The sequence below is a fragment of the Oncorhynchus masou genome, chromosome 31 (genome assembly GCF_036934945.1).
Source record: "Oncorhynchus masou masou isolate Uvic2021 chromosome 31, UVic_Omas_1.1, whole genome shotgun sequence".
Classification (NCBI taxonomy): domain Eukaryota; kingdom Metazoa; phylum Chordata; class Actinopteri; order Salmoniformes; family Salmonidae; genus Oncorhynchus; species Oncorhynchus masou.
Window position 1 is genome coordinate 59100916 of NC_088242.1, and position 21997 is coordinate 59122912.

The 21997-nt window shown below is 40.8% G+C and overlaps 1 protein-coding gene across 1 annotated transcript in view; it reads right to left on the reverse strand.

The window, feature by feature from the left end:
• Window positions 1–21997, reverse strand: part of tmtc2b (transmembrane O-mannosyltransferase targeting cadherins 2b) — a 99507-nt gene that overhangs the window by 18154 nt on the left and 59356 nt on the right. The window contains exons 8-10 of the mRNA XM_064951534.1: window positions 14373–14454; window positions 12193–12307; window positions 3735–3798 (exon numbers count right to left, since the gene is read on the reverse strand). Of these exons, the coding sequence (XP_064807606.1) occupies window positions 3735–3798; window positions 12193–12307; window positions 14373–14454 (261 nt within the window). The remainder of the gene's footprint in view (window positions 1–3734; window positions 3799–12192; window positions 12308–14372; window positions 14455–21997) is intronic.

Genomic DNA, 21997 nt, shown 5'->3' on the forward strand with positions numbered 1-21997 from the left:
CTCGAGTTAAGCCAATCGTCCAGTCCTACTCAAAGTGAATGGACACACGAATATCATTTGAAAAGTCAAGCAGTCAAGCAATACAGAGGCTGAAGCATAGCACCGAATGACAAATGAAGATAGACAGGAACATGGTCCAAGTCAAGTCACATCAGAGAGAACAGAGGGTAATACTGGGAAGCTGGATGAACATCCTCAATAATTATCTAGCCTCCACTGTAAGCAGGCCAAATGGCAAAGGAGGCGGCGTCCCAACTTATTTGACCCCATTGGGCTGAAACTGCCTCTGTTTTTGCATCAAATGCATGTTTACATACATTATTTGTGGATGCTAAGAGATTAAATGTGAAAATGATGACGATCTGTTCCTGAAATAGACAACCACATAGGAAAGAAGATACAGATGATCGTGCTGCTCTGCATCTCAGCCAATGTTCGGACGTTTTAATTTACACTTCAAGCATCACACACAAGACACTCATGTCTTCACACATCTCAGTGTGAAAGTTTCTAATTTTAGATATGACTTCTACAGGAACACTTGGATGGATCGCACAGCTTCAGCTTCACGCTCTATCTTTTTCTCATATTTACTGCTGAGCACCAGAAGAATGAAGTTCCTATACAATAATAAGATGTCTTCACAGCAGGGACTGCCTGTGTGTGCATGCAAGTCATTCATTTATTGGACAAAATGCTTGCCTTAACTCCATCTATGATAGCCTAATCACGGAGACTCACCTGAGTGTAACAATGTTCACATTTGTACTTTCTACTGGTCTTCTAACAAAATGAGGGATTAAACAGCGGAATAAGCATTCTAATAACTGCACAGGGAATAGGGGAGACCGGGGTTCTGTGTTACATAGGTTGCTTTTCACAGTATAGTTTAGTCTGTTAGTCCCAATCTAGAGGGTGCTGTGTAGTCTAGTAATTTTAAGGTTAAAATGTGTGACTACTTTGAGGTGAAGGGAATTTGTGTGTTTTTATGGGAGGTGAAAGTATAGTCTTGGTATTTTCATTGTTTGAACTATGGGAGTCAGATATTCATGAACAACTGTTTGATGGAATGAGGAAAGGGATAGCTATATTTCAAACTTATTTTCAAAGTTGCTAGGTCAAGACATGTGGTAATTAGCATAATCTTGTTTTTATTCTCAGTTGGAGAGAGTTATTATAATAAGTTATACTTAAAGTATAAACTGCGTAATTTTGTAAACAATATTGTTCAATCAAAATAACCTGGCTATTTCTAAGACTGTAGGCTACATTAATTTCTTTATTTCAAGTAGACAGTGTTTTGATAGGTAAGATCTCCCATTTTGGAATAAGCTACAAGGACTAAAGGGAAACCATTTCAATAAAGACCTTGGTCTTTCTAATAATGTTGAAAAGAGTCTCATCCTATAGGCCTACAGGTGAAAAAAAAGTCAAAATTGTGACACACAACCCCGGACTCCCCTAATCTGATGCATTGCACTGTTACCGACAACATTTTATGGAGGAGAAATCAAATGATGATTTCGTCTGCATTTCATCAAATTCAACACTGCATTCACTTTCTGTCCATGTGGGTACCAAAAAGTATGCTTTAGGAACACCCTGCGTTCTGTGGTGATTGGCTGAAGATTTGCTCGTGGCAAAGGAGATCGAACCGATGAGACCTTTAAGATTCTCAAACAATGGCCTCTAACACACTCCCGACATGCTCCGAATTTTAATTCACATGTAAACCACGGTCAGGGGTTGAATTGTTAAAATGCAATGGTATATCAAAAATGCTAAAATGCTGACTGGAGCCTGCATTTGTTCCTTGAGATTAATAAAATACACCACCAAAAGTTTAATTTAGGGGCTTTAGGATTTTGTATGTTATTTTGAAGCTAATTTCCTGCAATTCTACATTGGGAGAGGTGTAGTTGGCTTTTAATTCACCATATGTTTGGTTAGTTGTCATGAACGTCGTCAGGGAAATGACCGGACTAAGGGGCAGCGTGGTGAGCGTACATTCCTTTTTATGTCGCCAACAAAAACAAGAGCCAACAAAAACAAGAGCCAACAAAAACAAGAAACAACAAAAACAAGAAACAACAAAAACAAGACGCTTACTAGGGCTACAGGCCACTAACAAAGTCAACCACCCACAACTAAGGTGGAAAAACAGGCTGCCTAAGTATGATTCCCAATCAGAGACAACGATAGACAGCTGTCCCTGATTGAGAAACATACCCGGCCAAAACATAGAAACAGAAAACATAGAAACTAGAATTCCCACCCTAGTCACACCCTGGCCTAACCAAAATAGAGAATAAAAGCCTCTCTATGGCCAGGGCATGACACTAGTGGTGTTTCTGTACTGTACAATGTACAGTAGGCCTAGTGTACATGTGATGGCTGAGTTTGCAAGAACAAATTACCACCCGATTGATAGGTTACAAATCAACATAATATCATTCTGCCAGGTAGGCCTACTTTGGAGTCAACATTTAATTAGAAAGGGTTTTGGGGAAAGCCTTAGAAATGACTGTTTTGGTATGCTGACTGGCAACACAACACACATGGTCGCTCACAAACAGACGTTACTTCTTCAGAAAGTTGCAGGAAATACGAATCACTGATGAATTCTTTTAACTAATTATGAGAAACTAGTTCAATTGAACTACCCTACCGCTGTAAACTAGTCTAGGAACAACCAGTTGTTTGAGCTGCATGCTCTTGCTGCCCGACAGATGATATTCTGCTCAAACTAGGCTACGAGTGTGGCGTGTTGTTTTTGTGCGCAGCACACATCGTGAGGTGTATGTTGACAGATTACTGATGTTACGATTGTCCATTTTATCCCTCCCTCATCACCTCCTCTCCATTTGGTCAGACTGTCGTTTTTGTCTCCAGAGTGCCTCTACTAAGGGTTTCAGATATTTTCGCTGTAAAAAAACAAATCCAGAATCGTACACTTTTTGACTTTTTTTTTCCTAACAAGGGTTATCTAAATTCACCTTTAGTAGCACTGAATTATAGAAATGAGCTCCACACTTCATCTTCCACTCTTTGGTGTCCTATCTCTATTAATTAACTACATTATGAACTACATTATGACAATAATGAGGATCTTTCTGCTCTAAAACGGTGGGAATTTGAGACTCACAAATAAAAGATAGTCCATTGAAAGCACACAACTATTTGCACATTTTTTACACTCTATATTACATAAACATGGTGGGCAAATGGTGTAAATTGTGTATGTTGTACGTTTACATCTACAGGAAACTTTTCTGTTGGCTGAATCAAACATCACAACGGGTGACACTGTCCAGACCAACTCGGATTGTTCCTTGACAAGTGATTTCTTCTAATCAGGATGGAACTAACATTAAGACCACAGGGGCCAAACATTATTTCCTCCACTGTAGTTCAAACAAAGTCAAATCTGTGTCGTCAAATGATACTCAACTACTTGAGTCTATTCATTATCCACACAGCAAAGCCCTGTGACTAAGTGTTATTATCATTATTCCTTTCAATCTGACCACCCTTAAATTGCCCTGGCCCCTCCTTTGAAGTCCCTGATTGATGCCACACAAACAAACCTTAGAGCTCCGATGACTTGACAATGCAGGCCTTTGTGAGGAAACAGGCAAAGCAGTGATTGGTCAGAGAGCCACACAGCCAGTGATTGCAGACAGAGTGTCCATCATGTTGAGTAATAATAGGTCAACAGAGGTTGATATACTCACGTTAGGTCTTATGCTGGCTGCCTGTCCGTAATACTTCTCGGCTGCGTCGTTGAGACTGGCTTGTCTGCAAAGGAAAGCACAAAAAACAATCATCCCTCATCTTTATTGCTTCGAACTTCAGAGGGTTCATAAGAGACCTTGAACTCTGTCTGTTTAATGCTGCTATGGGGTCAGTAAGGTTAGGCCACGGCGGAGAATGCCGCGTAGCAACGAGAGGAGTCAATGAAACAGGCAATTTGTTGCAGGCCTTTCAGCAGACAGCCCTCCATGCTGAGTGGTGTACAGCATGCCTTGATTGTTTTCATTATATCCTGGGTCGCAACCTTTGTGTCATGATCTTTGACCTGCGTGTCATTACAATAGGCCTCTCATCAACCATTGCCTTAGTAAGAACAAACATCACTTCAAAGGCCTGTCCCCTGTCTTCTATGTAAACCCATCTATTGTTTTTGGTACTGTCGCTGGGGTTGAAAACTAGGAAGGAGGCCTAGGAAGGAGATTATCACAGAAACCCATGTGAAAATGTGATGCAAGTTTATGTACTTTACAAAAATTGGGAGCATCATATCATGATTTTTAATTGTACTCTACAAACACAACAACAAAACATGCAGTGCAAACAATATAGTAATGTAAGTTAAAGGCACCTCTAGACAGATGGTTAGCCTGCAAATCCCAGAAGACTAGAAGTACTTAGAGTCTGTAGATTCTCCAATAAAAGTTACAGTCAAAACAAGAACGTTCTCCATATGCTCATCATCTCCATCCACAATATGCTATGCTAGTAAACTTAGATTACTGTCCTACCTGACTGTGTGACTCTTTCCCTTTGGCCAAGAGTTTTTCCGTTTATTCATATTCCTATAAATCAGAAATCATTTTTACAACCCGCAGCTGCATTTCACTGATGGTAGCAATTGTCTCACTGCAAACAGTTTAACTTTGACAGAGTCAAGGACGGAGTCAACGACTGCTGGCTCCGGAGTCCCGAGTCGTAATGATGAAAGCAAGACCATCTGAACTGAACAGTGCTTTCATTAAGCCTGTCTGGCCATATTAAGGAATCCTCCTCCATATTGCAGCGCTATACAGCCACTTTCACATTCCACAACTGGCACGACAACACCCCGAAGATATCCATACCTGAGTTATCTCTGAACCCAGAACAAAATCTCATAGTCTGTCAAAAGAGACTAATACCTGACCTACAGGTTATTCTGCAGAGCATAAGTGCTGTCATATTCTTGTTGAACTTTAATCAGAACACGTTATGATTTCAAGTTTCAAGTTTTATAAGACGTATGTACGGGATATGCATGGTATACATCGTCTAACAAAATCCTTACTTGCAGGTCCTTTATCGATAATGAAACAACAATGAGAAATAATAAAATATAAGAATATGAACATAACGTTTGATAGGTCAAGAGGCAAGAGAAGCAGTTCTGATAAATGCGCAGTACTCATCTTCTCATGTCAGTCTGCGTTATTGAAAGCAGCATACAGCGTGCAATTCTAATAATAGCAAAAACCCAAGTTCTCTCTAGAATCCAATATTTCAATCACCACAATATCCAGCGGTAGGGAGGAATTTCTCTCATTCAATTTTCATTTTGCCAAATCAGAATGTCACATTTGAGATGCTAAAACAAAAAATGCACACAAAAAAACAAGTGATACACAACACCATTAAGCTTCCATTGAGACCAATGTTGTTAAGCAACAGTGTTAAAGGCTGGTCAACAGACATGGGTGGATGCTTTCACCGTGAGGTGACACCAGTAGTGGTATGAGGGACTGGGATGGAGTCTGTGGTGTGAAATGATATGGTGAAGATGTTTTGTACGGACATGCGATCAAACTCGAGAAAAGAACACAGCTTGGCCTCGGCATCTGTCATACTATATCCAGCAATGAGGATTGAGAATCATTGAGAATCATTACTTAGTGCAGAGAGCCCTGCCTCCCTCCGAAAACTGTTGATACAGTTCAGTCCAAGGCCTTTGTGTAGGAGGTGTGGATACTGGCATGTGTCACTGTTATTCACAAGTTATCATTATGAAAACTCATAAACACACTGGTTTCTATTTTCGACTTGTGACAAAATGCACCTTAGTTTGCAATTTCGTCATGTAAAAACTGGGGCACTGGCATTTTACAGCCCTAATGCCTGGTTCTGCAATTTACCTGTCTAACATCAGCTTGCTTTCGCTGTGGTTGGAGGAGTGGCAATATTTAAAAACAAGGGCAAAAGTGACAATTTCACACAGCTCTAAGGGGTGGGTTGAAATGTACGGAATGGGTACCCGGAGGAAAATGGGAGAGGGTCATGCTTTTTCAATTTCACTCAAGGTGAGGTTTTTAAATCTAGTCCATGGTAGGGTCATTCAATTTGCAATTGACAAAGTCAACATTTCTCTGTGTTTTAGAATGAGTTGCTTATTAGGCTATACGTCGATGTGTGCCTGAAGCCACCCCTCATCTCTGATTCTCCACTGGGTGCACAATATCAAGTGTGCTATAGGCTATTTAGTGTGGTCTCAATCAAATGAACAATAGCCTATACAGTAGGCTATAGGCTACGGATGTGCATGCTTGGAGAAGCACAGATCAAAGTTATATTTCTAAGATAGCTGCTGGGATGGTGTAAATAAAATGAGGCTGTATTACACACTGCAATGGATATTCCAACCCTGAGCCCTGGCCTGCTCTGCTCTTGCTGATGAAAACCTTGTGTGTGCTGCCAACCAATGGCTGTGCTGTGTAGGCCTACAGTGGCAGTTCAGGAGGAGAGTCAAAGGCTTCTTCTAAAAATGTTTTTTTTTTTTTGCAATATCTTGTGTGCTTACTAGCCTATAGCCTATGTTCTGTTCAGTTTGAGAAGGAGAGCAGGAGCACAAAGATGAGAAGGAGGACCGGAGGTCAACTTCGATAGCTTGTTACAACTATAATTGATTTAAATTATTAGAGTTATTGACCTCACAATAAGCCAGATTCTAGTAACTTACATTGTGGTGCTGAAACAATCAATAGGAAATGGGCAGCTTATGGTGCTGAAAGTAAGCAATGTTGAATAGGTTATCGTTTATTTCAACCCTTAATTTTAATTACACTTTATTAACAACAAGAGGGCTTTGTGTTGGAGCCTTTTTCTTCCTATTTAACAAATAAGAGGAAGGCCGACCTGTTTGACAGACGAAATGAGTCTAATAGCTGCTATATCCATAGATTTGTCAGACAATTCTTCCACCCACTATGCACTCTTTGAAAAGCCTACCTTCGTGTCAGTGAAGGGCTGTTAAGTTTAAACCAGGACTGGAATTGAGGGGATATGAGAAGGTATGCCATAGGCTTACCTTTATTAAAGAAAATGGAGAAAAAAAGCACAGGCCCACCCCTTGTTAGCTTAAGATTGAGATTTTTTGTTGTTGTACGGATCGTTTATATAAAGTGATCTGCAACAGTGCTTTGGACCGTGGTGCTTTATGCTACGAAACAAGCTGTCAAATACCCAGGAAATACGTGATGCATATGGGTATATCATTGTTTCGTTTCCTTGACATTCAGAGGCTGAGCTACAATCTTCTATAGCCGAAGACACAAAACATGTACTTTGCTTGGGAAGTAATCTAATTCTGTCACTATAAACTAATTAAGCTATTCACTTTCTGTACAATAGAAGATGTTTAAACCCAAGACAGCTTTTAGGGAAACACTTGTGACTTTCTCTCATTGGGTTAAGCCACGGAAGAAGAGCAGCCACCAATTAAAGCTGACATTTTTCTGCGTCGGTAGGCGTACTCTGTCTGGGGTGGAAAGGTCGGGCCTAACTTTTGAAAGTACCATCCTCAGATTCCTAATGACGTCTTAGATTTAATTATTTGCAAACAAGACATACTGATTTGACATTAGAGAAATATGATAAGATGAACACATAGGGCATATCTCTGTCTATTCGTAGCCTGTAATTTCGGTATTTTGTGTGGTATTAAAACATATTCTGCTAATACTAAAACGACAGAATTGCATTAAATGTTTATAAAAAGGCACATTTTTCTCAGACCTGCAAACACGATAACAGATTGATGCAATGCTTTTACTATAAAGGAGAACTTTCCACCCCTACTCTTGTCCACGGTGGTCTTTCCCACAACCTTCTGGCCCGCAGCTCTGTGCATCAAAATTCCTGTGTTGCCATGTCATGCTTATAGGACAAAAACATGTTTCTAAAACTGATATTTAAGGTAGGCATGTTCTCTCCTATCCACTTGATGTTTTAATCATTATTTTGGGTATAGGGGAGAGCCATCCAGTTTCATTTCAGAGATGTCTGATTTTCGGGAGAGGTCCGATGTAACATCTCAGAGGTCCGATGTAACCCGTATTATAAATAACGTTCACTCGCTAATGGGATGTTTTAAGACCCACAAAAAGCAGGTCTTAACAGTTGATTTTGACATGGAAGAGTTGTGCTTTTTGTGTCGGTGCATATCATATTCAGTATCATAAAAAACATGATTGGTTTCCCCCCATTTCGTTTAAAAACAAAGCATAGCCTTAATCAAGGCTGGTTAACCAAAATGTGTCTTCCCTCTGAATCAGAGAGGTGTGGGGGGCTGCATTAATCAAAGTTTTCGACGCCCAGGGAGCAGTTGTTGTTAGGGGTTAACTGCCCTGCTTAAGGGCAGAACAGCAGATTTTTCAACCTGCTGTCTCGGGAATTAGAAACAATTACCTTTTGGTTTCTGGCCCAATGCTCTTAACCGATTGGCTACCTGCCGCCGTCAGGTTTACAGCATCGCATAGGCACATCTTTTTTTTTTATCCTGGCCATTTGCCAAGTAGCCTATGAATAAAGGGGTTTTAAATGGTCTACTGAGAGTGCTGTGAAATATATTAGAGATTTTTACCCTGATGCTTTTTCATGACTCACAATTCACATACCCGCATACTTCATTATGCTTGTTCAAGTAGACTACCCATTTCCATTTTAAAGAGCGCCCCTCGTCCGATTACCAAAGACACGCTACTCCAAACTATTCAGTTCTCCTATAATGCCATATCAACGGCATTTTGTTTGAGAATCTGCCGCGCACAACCATACAAATAACAGGAGCCTATTATTTCTCTTATAGATGTGTGAATGCTACGCATAAAGACATTTAGGTCCACATGTGCACATTTTGTACAAGTGCCATTGTACGAGAGAAGCGATTCATGATATCATGCTTCTGACCACACACTATTTAGAGATGTTGTTGTTTAAAAAAGTGGATTGCTTGTTTTCTGTTTCATATCAAGCCCTCTGCTACCCTTACCCTAGGCCTAGGCTAAGAAGGCTGGTTCCACAGCAATGTACTGTCTTTTTTATCCTGGCCTTGCAAAGTAGCTATCCATAAAATCTGTTTAAATGGTCTATTTCAATTTCAGTGCCTTGCATTGAAAATATACTGCACATTCTTAAACATACACACACATGCCTACCTGCATACTTAATTTAGCTTGTTCAAGTATCCATCCCCATCCCAAAGACTGTATCTCATCCGGCTTCTCCAAATGTATTTAAATGATTCAGTTCTATAATACAGTACCAATGGTAGGAAATGTATTTAAGTGATTCAGTTCTATAATACAGTACCAATGGTAGGCCTAAGCTATTTTATTTTTTTACCTTTATTTAACCAGGCAAGTCAGTTAAGAACACATTCTTATTTTCAATGACAGCCTGGGAACAGTGGGTTAACTGCCTGTTTGACAGAACGACAGATTGGTACCTTGTCAGCTCAGGGGTTTGAACTCACAACCTTCCGGTTACTAGTCCAACACCTAACCACTAGGCTACCCTGCCGCCTATATTTTTCTTATTTTCTTATTGCCTCATACATACAATACAATTTACAGAAGCCTAGTATTTTTTATTTTAGGAGAAGAGTGATGCATAAAGACATGTAGTCTAAGCTAGGTTCATTGAAGCCAATTACAACAATGTTATGTTGACTGCCAACTCTCCAAACATAGTAGGCTATTGAGCAAACACTGGATGTTGATTGGCCAGTGAGTGGCCAAGCCCTCGTCACACCTATAACTTGTTATTCCTCAAAACCCTGCCTTTCGCGCTACTGTGAGCTATTGTGCTCATAATTCCGGCTGTGAAAATAGCAAAACATATTTCTGACACACTACAGGACCTATAGCGCTACTGCCAACCCTTATATTTAAGCGTTGGCAGTTACAATAGAGCACCCTGTATTTGTGCAACTCGAGAAAGCAGAGCCCAAGCTAACACCGCAATTGAGCAGCATGGATCATCATTTATCAACTAAGAGTTGAATAAACAAATACTTCACACAAAATGACCATCATTCAAAGCAGTATTACTTATTTTCTCAACAATAACTCCTTGCGTAACCTCATTCAACTGTTCAACAAATAGTCTTTCAAAAGTAACTTAAATAGTGCCCCATACCAGAAATTGTGCAGCGATGACAAATATGGGTTTGGTGTCTAACCGTGACCGTAACCATGTGTTGCGATAACCGCAATCATATTCAGAATAGAATATTTTCTTCTCGAGAATTAATCTAATTCTATATAATTTTCAAGTCTATAAACATATCATTATCAGACTGGCGAACTGGAGAGCCGCCAAACCATTGTCACCAGACAAACAAGATCTTTCATACGAGTGGCAAAGGATTGCCAGGGGGTAGTGGCTTGTGAGAGCACAGCGAGCACAATGAGAGAAGACGACAAACTTCTCCCGTCGGTTAGACCCAAGTCCTCTGAGATAAAGCTGCTGGGAAGAGACTCAGGAGAGGAGAACTAGAAGAGGATGGAGTGGAAGAGAGGGAGGGAAAATAGGGATCATGAGTGAATGAAAATAAAGAACTCCCTGGATGAAACAATGTTGGAACATATTTCACATCAGCAACACGACCGCCGAGCCCTCTGTCGTCGAGCCCTGACAGTTGGTCATCTAACGATGCTATATTAACCCCAGTGCAGACGCACAGACACACAAGTCAAACAGCCGGCAGCACAGTACATCTAACGCAGTTTCAAAAAACTAACTTAATGAACAAATTGCTTCAGCAACAACAGACAGTGTACGATATGTGTACTAACTACGGCGAGCCCATCTGCCTCGAGCAACAACACACACGAACGTTACACAAATGTTCCTTGTTCCTTCTGTCAAACAAGTCTGGCTTCCCGGAAGTGTGTTGTGACATCACACAGCTAGTGAACGGTTGGGTCTAGCATGCAGAGGGATTTGAGCACTTAAAGGGCAGCATTAGCACATTCCCCTGGGAGACAGCACTCAGCCAGCCTTCCCTTCGCCTGCCAGCTGATGCTGCTGCTCAGTAGCCCTACGAAGGTTTGGAATAACGTGCTGATTGTTTAAAGAAGGCCGGGGGAAATGGATAGTGAGGAAGTAAACTTGTCAAAGACCAAGGGCCCCAGAGAGCAATAAGAGAAGGTTTTCACATCTGAAAGCCCAGTCCCCCATCCTCCCTATTCAGATTCACTAGTATCCCCCACCAACCGAGGGCCTTTCACGTCTTGGTTCCAAGACAAACACATAAAGAACATGAGTTCCAGAGGAGCGAGACCCCATGCCAGCGCAGTGGTGGGGAGCCCCTTGCTGAGCCCAGCCTGAGACCCTCTTTAACAGCCAAGGGTTTCGGACCCTGTAAGAGGCTCTGTAAAGCATGGCCAGCTGAGCTGGTGGTGCTGCACATCCCCCTGGATCAGAGTGCTGTGCAGTGGGCCACCATGTGAAAACCAGCTGGATAAAGACATTATATAGCACTGCATGACACAGGCTCTTTCTGTCTTTGGTAAAGAAAGTGAACTGCAAAAACTACCTCAGTGAAGCACAATGATTCAAGACATCGCATTCACGATTTTAGTAGTCGTAATTTCCCACAGCCAGCAGTAGTAATTCTCACACAGATAAACCCTGATTTACCCTAATAAGTCTAAACAAGGGACATCTCTAAACTAGTAAATATAATATTGTTGGCTCTAAGCTGAGCTCCCTCGGTCTGTGTGGCATACTGTAAATTGGCACGTTCCTCTATTTACACATTTCCACTCGCGGCTTGTGCCTCAAACACAACAACTTGCGGCTTCCAGGAGAACTGTGAGTCAGACGCCGCGCTGCTGAACTTTGCTCTGATTTTAAACGGGCTTTTCATGAATGAGCCAGAAACAGCAGGGGGAGTGCAGAGGGAGGCACGTAGCTGCGTGGCGTTCTAAGACAAGATGGCAGCTCCCTGGCTACCGCTGCGGCAACAGAGAAGGGGATTACAGCAGCCGGCAAAGTAAATCACACTGGCAGTAGAGCACTGTAATCCCTGGGATAAAGTGTACAGACCGTAGACGCTCTCCCTCCCTCCCCCAGCTCTTGTCCCCTCCCCTCCCTCACAGTGTGTCCGTCCCATCCAACACTCACCTGAGCATGTGGGCTGCACTGAAGACAACATCAAACTCCCCGCTGTCCAGACGCGCCGCCTTCTCCGCCATCTCAGCTGCTTCCAGAAGACGAGACTCCTCCAACAAAAACTGACCTGGGAGCAGCCAGAGAGAACAGAAACCCCAAGTTAAAATGCTGTATGTGGATGTATTCCTAGAGTGGGATGAATAGTTGCTGGGAATATTGTGTTTGGCCCGTGGAGATAGGGCGGACAGCGGCCGGCCTACAAATGATTTGCTGAAACACAAGATACAAGCAGAGCGTACCATCGCTCTTTGGCCATCGCTCTTTGGGTATCGCTCAGGTCCATTTGTCCAATTAGGAGGATCTTGATAGATATGTTTCTCTGACATGTGCGTCGGGCCTGGCTGGAGTTCTGCATGTCTGAGGTGCAGCTGAAATTATAGAGCAGGGCCTTTGTAGCCCATCCTATTGAGGCTAGAGTGTGGATCCCTGATGGGGGCATGAACTGGGGTCGGACCTCTCGGAGAGGGTCAGGTTTGTGGAGGAATTAATAGCCTGTTGGTTTTGGTGAGCTCCACTACTGTACAATGCTCCCAGACCACAGGTGGAAACCAAGCATATTTTCCTAAATAGCTGCGGATGAAATGCAGACTTTGCTGCTACAGGTCTTAGGTAAAGGAGAGACCACTTCGGCACTGACTGATTTCCAATGTATTGCAGAGCACCTCCATGTTAGAAACACTGCTATGGCAGGGGATAGATTTCAATATGTCAACGCTTGTTTTATTGGAGTGGTTAAGAATACGTGAAAGCCGTTCCTTAAAATATCAAGACATTTTTACGAAAGATTGATCACACGGTACATTACCACAAATTCTTCTGCTGGCACTCGCTCTCAAACCCACATTTCAAAGAGGACACTTGAAGTGACCTTAATAGAGATCAAATTGGTTGTTTCTCGTAAAATCAAATGGTGTTCAGCAGAAAAGACATGTCAACTGTCACGTTCCTTCTTTCCACGTCTGTGCACATGTCATATTTGAGAACAATGTGAGGAAATTGGGGTTTATCTTCATTGGTGAATAGTGTGAATATTCCCTCACGCTATCCTCCCCAACCAGCCACGTACACAAACTTAATACAGGAAGAGAGGTCAGCCAGCATTGCTAACTACCTGGAAGGGATCCAGTCAAGATGTGTGTCTTTGTGTGTGTGTGTGTGTGTGTGTGTGTGTGTGTGTGTGTGTGTGTGTGTGTGTGTGTGTGTGTGTGTGTGTGTGTGCGTGTGTGTCTCTGTGGATAGGCTTTGGTTCAAAAACCCACAAGAGAGATTGGTCCTGAGGAGTGACTTGTTCTCGGGGTTGGGCTCAATTCAGAATTTAATTACATTTTTTAGAAATCCAATTCAAGTAGTAAACAGGATACAGAATTGCAATTTTGAATTAGAATTAGAATTAAAGGAAATACCTCTTCTATTTTACCTCAAATACCGCTTCTATTCTATATTAGGTCTAGTCTATAAAAATATGCATCTTGTACATAAAACATCAAACATGTCGTTATATACAAACAGTATTTTTGAAAAAAATATTTTCAGGACAAACTCTTAAACTGAATGATGAAGGAAAACAAAACCTGTAAGCAAATATTCTACGTTATTATATTTCAATAATCACTGAGATTTTGTTCAATATGGGGGGGGGGGAAATACTTCATTAACCCTCAAGTTGACCCCGATGCTTTCAAAAAGAAGCCAAACAAATGAAATGGTTGGTGGAAATATAATTGTCTATTCTAAGCACTAAGGTTAAAAGAGTATATGAACATTGTTTCCAGAGAAAAGTTATTTATTCTTTGGTATCTGGAAGTGTGACCTGTCAGATTTAATGAAACTCTCATGTTTTATGACTGAGTGGAATTTCTTTGAATTGCACTGAATTCAATTCTACTTCCTGCCACTCAAACTCAACATCCTGTGGAGTTTGGCCAATTCAATTTGAATTTCAACTCATGAGTTGAATGAGGTCAGAACAGTGTAACATACAGATATTATTTGTTGTAGTGCAGAAGTACACTATTTTGTTGATTTAATGTGGCCAATGGCATGTCAGAAGATTAACCTTAGTATACAGTATAACCTTTATATAATTTTGGTAAATCAAAAGAAACCCAAAAACCCCAAACTGTACCACTTACCATAGTGCATATAGCAATTTCCTTTAGTGGGGTCTAGTTGGATGGCCTTCAGAAAGTACCTCTCTGCTCCGGTCTTCTGACCCTAAGAAGGGAGATTAATTAGATACATTGTTACTATTTTTTGCCGTTGCTATGCCGTCAATTTCAATATAAAAACATAATTTTACGTGTAAAAGCTGATTTTTTGCCAAGCCACAAACTAACTGTAACATTAAATCTTAATAAGAAGACATAAAACACATGTAACTACATTATTCTTTTAACACCTTGTGTCATCCTACAAAAGATTTAATCTCAAAGCACACAATGTCATGCTTGGCACAGTTGACTGCCTGGTCTGAGCATTTAATCATAACACACTTCTATCTGTACAAATAACACTTGTATGACCGCAAAAGCGGTGTGTGTGGCCAAACTACTGCAGCTGAGAGAGTGAGACCCAACAGACACGCACACACATGCATACAAATGCACACACACACACACACAGTACGACATAGAGACATAGATCTTGAGAGAGGGCGTGGAGAGGCATGCTGGGTTACTCGAGCCTGATGAGGGGCAGCAGCAGCAGTGACAGATTGGGGCCCAGAGGAGCCAGCCCCCCAGGGGCCTCAGAGAGCTGGACCAAATCACTGCTAACACACAGAGGCTCCAGCCAGCACAGCTGCCGCTCTGTCTCACGCACACAACACTGGTCTCATCTGTGTATCAGCTGCACTCTGATCAACAATACATGTATATTCTATAAACATAATGCCAGTTATCAATCATTGCCTATAGAAATCTAAATATAAGAAATGCCACAGCATTTTAGATTATGTAAAAAAAAAGCAGCAAAGACTCCCTTAATTTTACAGTACATATGCCAGTAACAATAATAAATTATGTTTACACATTCCATTATATAGAATGAAAGAAGACAATTCCTACATTTGAATTGCAAAGTCTTAAAAAAAAGCCATTTATCTAAACACTGCAATCCGATATGGATTTTATTTCACCTTTACTTTATCAGGGAATCATACTGAGACCAAGGTCTCTTTTACAGATGAGCCCTAAATGACAGAAATGACAGAAAATACACACATCAAAATACTGTATAAATACATGCCTCCATTTTTTCACTGTGCTGACCTTCAATAACTCAAGAAGTATCCACAAGTGTAAATGTTTGAGTGTAATATTCATTGATGTGATGGAACATTTTACGAGCAATAAGTATACGTTTAATGCAGCTCAAGGCGTGAAAGTGACAGTAACAGAGCCAGTGCGAAAGGCATTATTTCTGTATGCTTTCACACTCAAATTCACAAATAGTACAAAGCACTCAGTTGAGGAGCAGCTGGAATAGTCATAACATCAGCATATTTCTGTTTACTCAAGTTCAGACAAAATGTCTGGCAGGAAACCACGTTATGACAATTTAATGCACTGGCTCTCATTGTGCGTGTGGTTTTGAATGGACCCGGATAGTCTAATGTTCATTTCACAATATTGATAGAGAATCTATAGTGTATGAGGTACATACATTGCCGGTTTGACTGAGAAGTGAGGAACTCTCTTTACTGATAAAAAGTTGTCAGGCAATGTGTGGAAAATGACTCCATTGATGTTCTCATGTTTTGAATCCATGCTTTGTCTTATCAGTCTTAGGAGTTCTCTGAGCAGATTGTTGAATGAAATACAGCTGCATAATTTCAACACTTAGAGCCCATCAGCTTTCCCTCTCACAACTGTCAGGTATCCAGCTCAAAACTATATTTAGTGTGGTGGATTGTAATGTGTTGTCACGATCATTTAGAGATGGATTGGACCAAGGTACAGGGAGGTAGGCGAACATCTTACTTTATTTAAAATGAACACCCAAAATACAAAACAAACGTAAAGTTCTGCAGGCTACACAGCACCTATACAAAATCAAGGTCCCACAAACAAAAGATGGAAAAAAGTTGCCTAAGTATGATCCCCAATCAGAGACAACGAGACAGCTGCCTCTGATTGGGAACCATACCCGGCCAACAAAGAAATAGGAAAACTAGAATGCCCACCCTAATCACACCCCGACCTAACCAAATAGAGAAATAAAAAGGCTTTCTAAGGTCAGCGTGACAGTAGTAGAGGTCATCACGGATCCACCTGTACCCAAATACCCGACACCCGATGCTTTCAGTATACTTTGTATCCCTCATTTACTCAAGTGTTTCCTTTATTTTGGAAGTGACCTGTAATATGGACTAAGAGGTATTGAAACAAAATGGAATATAACGTTGTGAATGAATTTCGGAATGACACAATTTCATGTGAAGACCTGCATCACTATAGTGAGAGCTTATAGTGCAATTTCTAAAATTATGTATTTGAATGTTTTTGGAGCATTTTTTAATGTATTTTCTTCTTCGGGGGCCCCATACTACACAACGAGGATGAGGAACTGATTTGCTGTTTGGGGTAAGTTTCTATAAAACATGTGAAATCACTAAAAAGGTTTCTGGACCCATCTATAATGTCATTTTACATCAAAAATAGAGATTTGGTTGTAAAAATAAACTTATCCTTTAACTGACTTTAACTGAAGGAAGGGCCAGTACAGATTCGAATGTGAAATCTGCAGTAGAGAGAAAGATGAAAATGTTATAATCTATGCTGCTGCTCTTGCTTTTTAAGAGAGTGGAGCATGGCACCTGTATCTTGTTGTTGGCCAATCATAAGTCATCAAAGCAGCAATAATCATAGAGCCTCTAGATGTCTAATCAATGGAAGACGGAATTAAAAGTTAAAGGAGAAGGATAGGCTACAACGTCCAAGAGCCAACAGGGAGGCTGCTACTTAATATTCTGAATGGAGTTGTTGTTATTTGTAACTGTAGGATGAAAAAGGTCATGCACTGCAGCCTCAATTAGCATAGCTACGTAACGCTAGCTAGCTTAACTAGCTCCTCCCGGTTTGATACAGTCAAGACAGGTAATCATAATTGATTATAAATAAACTAGCTATGGCAGCTAAACTACTATAGCGCGAGTCGGCTTGGTTGGTTGCTGTCTCTCGTCTCTCCCTCCCTGTTCCCCGTGTCACTCGCTCACAATACGGCACCTCTCTCCCCCTCCTCTCCCCCTTTATCAGCTCTGGTTAATTTAGTAGGTTAAAAAAATAATTTTCTGCTGTTTCCCTCACTTGGATCGGGTCTGGATCCGACCAGGTCTTTACAGAATGGATCTAGTTGTCATCGGGTCCGTTCAGAAAGGGTCTCTATATAAAATAAATGAATTCATGCATATTGTTTCTGGGTGGGAAAGCCCCAGAACCATTTCAGAACGAGTCCAACTTTCTGGACCCGTGAAGTCCTCTAATATGTAGCCAATGCTCTAAACCTGTCTGTGCAGCAAACACAGTAACAGCAGTAGAGAGAAAGCATCATAATAACTATGTCTGATGGATGGCCTGACAGCCTGCAGTGTTTGGAAGAATATCTCTCTCTCTCTCTCTGACTCTCACTCTGACTCTCACTCTGACTCTCACTCTGACTCTCACTCTGACTCTCTCTCTGACTCTCTCTCTGACTCTCTCTCTGACTCTCTCTCTGACTCTCACTCTGACTCTGACTGTTTGGTGAAGGGGCTGTTTGGTAAGGTGGAGAAATAATATGAAAAAAATCCCTGCCACCCATATCCACTTCCTATTCAGTATCAACTCATTATAGAGGTGCAATATCCTGTTTTCACACATACTGTATTTATTGTTAGTGTTGACCCCCTAATCTCCCGGTGACATCAGATGCGGAACAGATGTGTATTGCCGCTCTGGCAGCCACCAAGGTAATTATGAATGGAGCTTGCATCACACTAGGCCCGGAAATGACTTGTGAATGACTGAGTTCAATAACACACACCACCACGATGCATATCTCCAAATGACACCATCCTCCACCATAATCGAGCGAATCACATCCCCCAATGCACCACTAACCCTCTCCATACCCACAAACCCCTGTCAGGATCTGAACCTAGGACCTCTGACTGGACAGCACAGACTTGCAGATGTTATCACAGGTGCAGCAAAATGCTTATGTTTCTAGCTCCAACAGTGCAGTAATAATATCTAGCAATACAATAACCAATAACCAAAAAGCAAAAACATCTAATAAATAAACATACATACCTGGGCCGTTTTAGATACAAATGTGTGCTGGGGCTGGTTCAGCCACTGCATTTTACACTATACTCTGTTCTTTCAAAATCATCTCAAGGTTTGCTAGCCTGTAAGTCTGACAGCGCTCTCCTCTCCTCATCCCATAATTTACACCCAGAGGAGAAAGGAGGCCATTGTCTATCTTTGCCTGAGATCCAGGCACACGGCCCCGAGCTCTGAACTCCCCACTTTCCTCTAAATCAATAGCCCTTTCTTAACTAAAACATCTACTTCTCACTCCTTATCAAATCAAATCAAATGTAATTGGTCCATACACATATTTAGCAGATGTTATTGTGGGTGTAGCAAATTGGTTGTGTTCCTAGCTCCAACAGTGCAGTAGTATCTAGCAATTCACAACAATACATACACACATCTAAAAGAATGGAATTAAGAAATATAAAAAAATTGGCATTGACTAAAATACAGTAGAATATAATACAATATATACATATGAATGAGTAAGGCACAAAGTAAACATTGTTTAAACATTATTAAAGTGACTAGTGTTCCATTATTAAAGTGGCCAGTGATTCAGTGAGTTTTTCCCTGCCTGCCATTTTTCTGCTTCTTTTAGATAGTGTTTTTCACCCAGTGTATGCTGTGACAGATGTACATTTCAGAGATTGTGTCTAGTGGCTTCTGTTAATCCTTACCAATTAGTGTCAGCTAACGGTCACCCCAGCACAAGTTTTTTTCATGCATGTGATGTCAGAATGCATTCACTGTTCCAAAATGTGATAGTCTTTACTGAGCCGGACAAACTTCTCTCTTCGATGAGAGCCCAAGCACATCCCCAGTGTTTCCCCAGATCAAGTACGCAGACATTTGCGCAGGCTTGCACAAACTTTTTCCCCCTGGCACATTTTCTGGCCGGTGGTTGCATTGCCTTCATTGTTGTTCTCCTTACAATTAATAACTTTGGACATGTGTGCGTTCCTATCAAAGTAAGTGTCTTATTTTCTGTATATAGTGTTGTCGTTTCTACTGTAGCATACAGTATGAATGGAGAATAATGTATTTAGAGTTTTATTCACATTTTCAAGTACTGGTGACAAATGATGCATTCTGATTATTGCATATATTGTAATGGACATCTATGATGTTGTCACGACTTCCTCAGAAGTCGGTTCCTCTCCTTGTTCGGACTGCGTTCGGCGGTCGATGTCGTCGGTCTTCTAGCCATCGCCAATCCACCTTTCATTTTCCTTTTTTGTTGTTGTCTTGTCTTGTCTTCCTGCACACCTGGTTTACATCTCCTACTATTAACATGTGCATTTAACCCTCTGTTCCCTCCATGTCTGTGTGGGGTATTGTTACTGTCAAGGTTTATTGTCAAGGTTGGCACGCTTCCGGCTGGTTTGCTCCGGGCTTTGTTTTACCAGTGCTTTGTGGCAGCCGGTACTTTATTCTTGGGTTTTGTACTTTTGCTGCATCACTTGTTCTGTGGGCATTTGTTTTGTGACACGGTTGCGTTCTGTATTATGATTACCTAAGTAAAGTGCTTTGTCCATTCATCTCTGATCTCCTGCTCCTGACTTCCATGCACCAGCTACACCAACCATTGACAGACGTGTGTAAAATATTTTTTTGAAGTTTGTATGATGAGCTAAGCTATTTGCAATATATGTTTTGAACCATGTTTGTTGACATTATACAATGCATTCTGGGTGTCACGTAAACGTCTGTCAGACCAGACATGCTATAACCAAATTAGGTAAAGCGATGTTTCACTCATCTTTCAAGTAAACTTCCAGAAGTGAATGAAGGGAAGTGAATGATGGTAGACGACACATCCCCTTCAATATAATTACATACTGCAAACTCATTTTGTCTCCTCTTCTTATCTTTGGTTTATGCGAAACAACAAACATCGTGGCACAAACTACCCATCATCAGATTACTTTTGATATTTTTAGAAAGTGTTTTACTCAATTATTATAAGAGTTAGCTAAATATGACTGCTTGTGTTACGTAATTTTTCCCCACAGTTAGCGCTAGGACTAATGTAACCTACATTTTCCGGGTTTGGAGGATTGTGTTATGCTGTCGCTACTTCTATATATGTATAGTGCCGTCAAAAACAAACTGGTCACATTCAGGACATAGCTTTGTAAGGGCTGTGTTTGTGCAAAATGTTTCTGTGAAAAAACAGTGTGGCCAGCTCAAACGCTGACTGTTGCGTCAATCGAACCTGGACGTTCTAAATAAGTGTTCCAATCACACCAGTTTGAGCGTACGCTGCAGGGACCACTGTAGAATGATCACACTTGTTTGTTGGTATGTGTCAAAGGGTTAAGAAGTAACTTTTCTCTTAAATACCTGCAAAAATGTTATTTAAACACATTACTCAGCTCACCATAGTTTTGTTCAACATGTACAGTAAGATCATGGATACATTTAGGGTTAAATGCTGAATACTCTAGCTTCTCCTTAATACATTATTTTTCTAATAAAATGTAAATCAGAACTGGCATACAGTTGAAGTCGGAAGTTTACAAATACTTAGGTTGGAGTCATTAAAACAAATTTTTCAACCACTACACAAATGTCTTGTTAAAACCTCTTGGAACTCTAGGGGCAGTATTTAATTTTTGGATAAAAAAACGTTCCCGTTTTAAACAAGATATTTTGTCACGAAAAGATGCTCGACTATGCATATAATTGACAGCTTTGGAAAGAAAACACTCTGACGTTTCCAAAACTGCAAAGATATTATCTGTGAATGCCACAAAACTGATGCTACAGACGAAACCAAGATGAAACTTCAAACAGGAAATGAGCAAAATTTTTGAAGCGCTGTTTTCCAATGTCTCCTTATATGGCTGTGAACGTGCCCTGAACGAGCCTACAATATCTGCCGTTTCCCCAAGGTGTCTGCAGCATTGTGACGTATTTGTAGGAATATCATTGGAAGATTGACCATAAGAGACCACATTTACCAGGTGTCCGCCTGGTGTCCTGCGTCGAAATTGGTGCGTAAACTTCAGCTGCAAGTATTTTTCCATGTGATTGAGAGGAGAAAGCTTCCACGAACAATATATCAATGAAGAGATATGTGAAAAACACCTTGAGGATTGATTCTAAACAATGTTTGCCATGTTTCAGTCGATATTATGGAGTTAATGTGGAAAAAAGTTTGGCGTTCTGGTGACTGAATTTTCGTTTTTTTTTCGTATCCAAACGTGAACAAAACGGAGCGATTTGTCCTACACAAATAATATTTTTGGAAAAACTGAACATTTGCTATCTAACTGAGAGTCTCCTCATTGAAAACATCTGAAGTTCTTCAAAGGTAAATTATTTTATTTGAAAGCTTTTCTGGTTTTTGTGAAAATGTTGCCCGCTAAATGCTACGCTAAATGCTCCGCTAGCTATCAATACTCTTACACAAATGCTTGTTTAGCTATAGTTCAATAGCATATTTTGAACATCTG